Source organism: Penaeus vannamei, chromosome 37, assembly GCF_042767895.1.
Source record: "Penaeus vannamei isolate JL-2024 chromosome 37, ASM4276789v1, whole genome shotgun sequence".
NCBI lineage: Eukaryota > Metazoa > Arthropoda > Malacostraca > Decapoda > Penaeidae > Penaeus > Penaeus vannamei.
Window position 1 is genome coordinate 3,046,957 of NC_091585.1, and position 5,000 is coordinate 3,051,956.

At 38.2% G+C, this 5,000-nt stretch overlaps 1 protein-coding gene across 1 annotated transcript in view; it reads left to right on the forward strand.

Moving 5' to 3' along the window:
• LOC113822376 (mitochondrial amidoxime reducing component 2) overlaps window positions 1–4,385 on the forward strand; it is an 8,648-nt gene extending 4,263 nt beyond the window's left edge. Inside the window, exons 4-8 of the mRNA XM_070115592.1 lie at window positions 445–624; window positions 909–1,086; window positions 1,907–2,109; window positions 2,929–3,003; window positions 3,413–4,385. Coding sequence (XP_069971693.1) covers window positions 445–624; window positions 909–1,086; window positions 1,907–2,109; window positions 2,929–3,003; window positions 3,413–3,575 — 799 coding nt within the window. The 3' untranslated portion in view covers window positions 3,576–4,385. The remainder of the gene's footprint in view (window positions 1–444; window positions 625–908; window positions 1,087–1,906; window positions 2,110–2,928; window positions 3,004–3,412) is intronic.
• Window positions 4,386–5,000: the final 615 nt, after the last annotated feature.

Sequence of the window (5,000 nt, forward strand, 5' to 3'; positions counted from 1 at the left end):
CATGAATATTTATCGGGTCGGGTTTCTTGCAATTTTGACAACCCGACCGTTTGGCTTAGAATTTCTGTCTCTGTCTGTCTTATCCTTTATTTCTGTTTTTCTGTCTGCAAAGTTCTCTCTCTCTCTGTATCATTCTATTTCAATTTCTACCTCTCTCTCCCCCTCCCCCCTCCTCTCTCTCTCTATCACTCACTCTTTCCTTTTCCTTCTATTTATCTTTCTCGCCATAATTTTCCCGCCCCCTCCCTCCACCCTCTCACTCTCTCTCACACACTTTCACTTACTCTTTCCTTCCCTCCCCCTCTCTCTCTCTCATTCATTTTTTTTCTCTCTCTCTCGCTCTCTTACACACACACACACACACAAAGCCACTTTTTTCTTTCCCCTCTCTCTCCATTTCTCTCTCTCGCCCTAGCATTTCTCCCCCTTCTCTCTCTCCCGAAGGTCGTTCATAGTCATCCTGAAGGAAGGTTCCCTGGTGACAGGACGACAGAAACCGAAACTCACCTTTGTCACGGTCAAGATCGACGGCGAAACGGCTACTTTTGAGGCCGAAGGAGCTGAAGGCCATGCCAAGGTCAACCTCCAGATGGTGACTCAAGAAGGAGAGGCCAGAGATGCAGAGTAAGAGAGGTCATTTAGTAAGACTGATTATTAAGATTTTTTAATCATCAAAAGCAGTGTCATTATCAGCAGCAGTATTTTCCTCAGTATGACAATGATAACGTTGATAAGTCACTGTAATCACATTTTTTTTTTTTTTTTTTTAGAATAATCAGCGCTTTATCACAATTAGGTATTAATATTCATAACATTTTAAATAATAATGCTATCACAATCAACTGCTTCAAACGACGACGTAACACCATCACCAACAACAAATAACCTTGACATCCTCATCACTCCAGCATCTTCGGCGCTCCAGTCAAGGGCGTGGACTGTGGCGACGAGGTATCCCGTTGGCTGAGCGAGTTCCTCTACCAGGGGCGTCGCGAGGTGCGGGTCCTTTATAGGCACCCGGAGCTGGACCGGAGGGTTGCCAGGCACGAGGAAAGGGAATTTCCGCAGATTTTGGACACGGATAAGGTAGGTTGGTGGGGTGGGGTGGGGTTGTATGGGGGGTGGGGGGGGGCTGTGATTGCGAGATAGGTGGGGGACTTTGGTGACCGTGAGAGTGTGAGGGTGGGTAGGCATCATCGAGATGGTGGCTTCATAAATTTTGGTGATATTTATGTTATATACATACTTATATGTATATATATATGAATATATATATATATATATGTATATATATATATATATATATATATATATATATATATATATATATATATATATATATATATGTATATATACATATATATCTCTCTCTATACATATATATATATATATCTATATATATATATATATATATATATATATATATATATATATATATATATATATATATATATATATATATATATATATATATATATATATTATATATAACATACATACATACATATATATATATATATATATATATATATATATATATATATATATATTATATATATCATACATACATACATACATATATATATATGTGTGTGTGTGTGTGTGTGTGTGTGTGTGTGTGTGTGTGTGTGTGTGTGTGTGTGTGTGTGTGTGTGTGTGTGTGTGTGCGCGCGCGCATATGTGAGCGTTCATGGGTATTTGATTGTGTACTCGATGACACTTGGCACAGCAATAATAAAAACAGCATTACTAGTGATGGTGAAGGAAGTGATGATACTGAGATTGATAATGACAATCATAACAAAAGTAATGATGATAGTAATGTGAAGAATAATTACCATTCTAACAGCAATAAAAAAATGACCAATATTATTTTCCTGATCCCAATTTTGCATAAATCCAACAGGTGATTTACGCAGACGTCAGTCCATACCATCTTATAACCGAGTCGTCCGTGGAGGAACTGAACACGCGCTTGGAGAAACCCGTGAAAGGAAACCGATTCCGGGGAAACATCGTGGTCAGAGGATCGAAGCCTTACGATGAGGACGACTGGGCTTACGTCAAGATCGGCGAGGTCGTCTTCAGGATGCTGAGGCCGTGTGACAGGTGAGGGTCGTGGGCTCGTTAGCTAAAGGTACTAACTACCCCACAAACGCATGCATGCACACGCACACATTTTGAGGGTAATGTGGGGTAGGTGATACTGTGAGTTGTGGACGGTTATAATGTACGTAGTGGTGAGTCGTTTGGGTGACGAGGGGGGGGGGGTAATGTGGAGAAGGGTGGGTGTGGTGGTTTAAACTGGAGGGTCGTATGGATGGTGAGAGTGGTGTGAACTGTATCGACGATGTTATGATTATGTGAAAAGTGGTTGGTCCTACAGTCGGTGGCGTGGGTAGTGAGGTGACTGGATAGCGGTGACCGGATTATGTTGATATTGGTGCACCATATGGGTGGTGGGTTTAGGAAGCGGTTGGTCGTATAGGCATCGGGGGTCTGGGGATGGGAGGGTACAACAGAGGGGAGGGAGGGATTGCGGATAGCTCGGTCGTATGTGGGTGTGGGCGGGAGGTGCAGCAGGGGTTCGGGAATAGCTGAGGTATGGACAGGTTGGGAGAAGAGAGAAGTTGCCCCTTTATAAATAGCAGAGGTTCGTTGATTTGGCTTGGTGTGTGCTGATGATCTTTGTTGAGAGGGATGTCGGCTAATGAATATGAGGGGGCCATTTGCGTGGTAAGGGAAAGGCTGGGTTATGTTTGTGTTAATGTGTGAATAGGGGGAGGGTAGTTACTGTATATGCTAACCCCTCATCCACTGTAATTACTCCCCACATCCTTTGTGTAATTATTTAACCAGAGAACTTTAATAATGAATCCTCGCTAAATTTTCCTTTCGCGAGATAACCAATTGCATTTTGGTCCACAGGTGCTCTTTTCCTACAGTGGATCCAGAGACGGGAACCAAGGACCCTGCTAAGGAACCTCAGCAAACTCTCAAGGCGTAAGTAATATTAAATATATGAGGAAATGAATAAATAGAATATATTACATTTCAAAGCATAGCTCGACAGAGATTTAAATCATTTAGTAATTATTAAAGTTTAACTTTATGTCACGCGTTAGCCATACGGAAATACAGAGATAAAGTGATAGCAATGAGGATGAACCTGATTATCATTGTTATAATCAGTATAATTATCATTTGGATGAGACGAGGCTGAAATCCATGACATTATTTAAGTAGTCAAGTAGAGGATACGGTTTGAGAAATTTACTTTGAGAAAACAATGAAAAAATGTGAAAATTATGAGAATCCTAAGGCTTAATAAGCGAAATTTTTGTAAAATTAATATAACATTTTACAATTAAGCACAATACATATTTCATTGAGACCGCCTTCCCGACCACAGATACCGCATACTCAAAAGCCCAGAGAAGTTGGCTAAATTATGGGCCACGTCACCGCTGTTTGGAACCATCTTGGGTATTGACACGTGTGGAACAGTGAGTGTGGGAGAGAAGGTTCTCGTTAAGAGAATTTCGAGGAACCCGAAGTGGCGGTACTGGAGGTAAACGTTTCGGGAGATGTTCGAACTTTTTCGGGTACACAGGCTATGTGGTGTTCTTACTTCCAATGGTTAGGTCTTTGTACACTGTATACATAATGAATAAAAAGGTATTTTCTGGTACCGAAATATATATCAGAAAGAGGAATTTATTTTCATCTCATATATATATCACACTGATGAGATAAAGATTTGAGGAAATGGTTACAACTAGATATATAATCAATAAAAAAATGTACCTGAATGCTTCAGAAAAAGGATCCAATATACATATTTTCCAGTCACTGCTTTTATTAATGGTTAAAAAGATCCTATCCACAAAATGGTGCTATTATCATAACTGCCATACATATACTTAAGTTTAGATTTTAGGTTTCACTTGCAAAATGAGCAGCCACTCATATAGTGCATATGACATTATATTCTGTATGATGCACTAGATCAACCTTGTTTTGTTTTTGATTTTACATAACCGAGAGAGTAACTGTACCCTGAGGCACGGGGATCCCATACAATACATCCTGTGAGGACTTGCTTGCATTGATCCTTTAAGTAATTATTCATAAAAGTCTTATAATAAATCCTTTTGATTGGCATAAGTACATTAAAGCTGGAAACAGTTTGTTATCAAATAACTACCAAATGCTTTTAAAGTTATCTTCTACCACTTTGTTCAAGTGTTCGACGAATATCTCACGTTTTAAAAGAGAAATTTATGTATAAATCATAGTAATACAACAAAGCACAACACAACTCAATCCACGAAATTGTAAATGTAAGTATAAAATAAACATATGGTAATAGTGAAGAAGTTTAATTGTTTGGCTTATTTTGCTGACCTTTTCATTTAGAAATTTGAGTGAGACTTCATTGAGGAAGTATCAGATAAAGAAAGCTATAAATATGAGGAGTACTAAATACAACAAATAATTTTCTTATATATATATATATATATATATATATATATATATATATATATATATATATATATATATATATATATATATATATATATGAAGCAGATTATTGAAGTCCTTTCACACATATGACCTTGTTTTTTTATAGTTTGTGAGAGATGATCAACGTAATTATCAAAACTTCTTTATTTATTGTTTTTTCTCCATTTTTCATTTTGTTTTTTGCTTATTGTTTTTTTTGTGTTGGATATTTTACCTTAATCCCTCGCTTGCAGGCTAACCCTTGGGAATCATTAGGTATAATAGGCTAAAACTTTTCCAAGGTAAAAATAAGTGAACAGAAAGAAAATGTGACAAGATAAAAGTGCACGAAACACACAACTCCTCGTTAGCTCGGCCGCCACCATACCTAAACATAAGACCCAAAGAAATTGAAGAACAAGAAAAAATGGGGAACAAGGATGCATTTAATCCGACACTTGATCGACATCCTGCCAACGTGAATGAATATACAG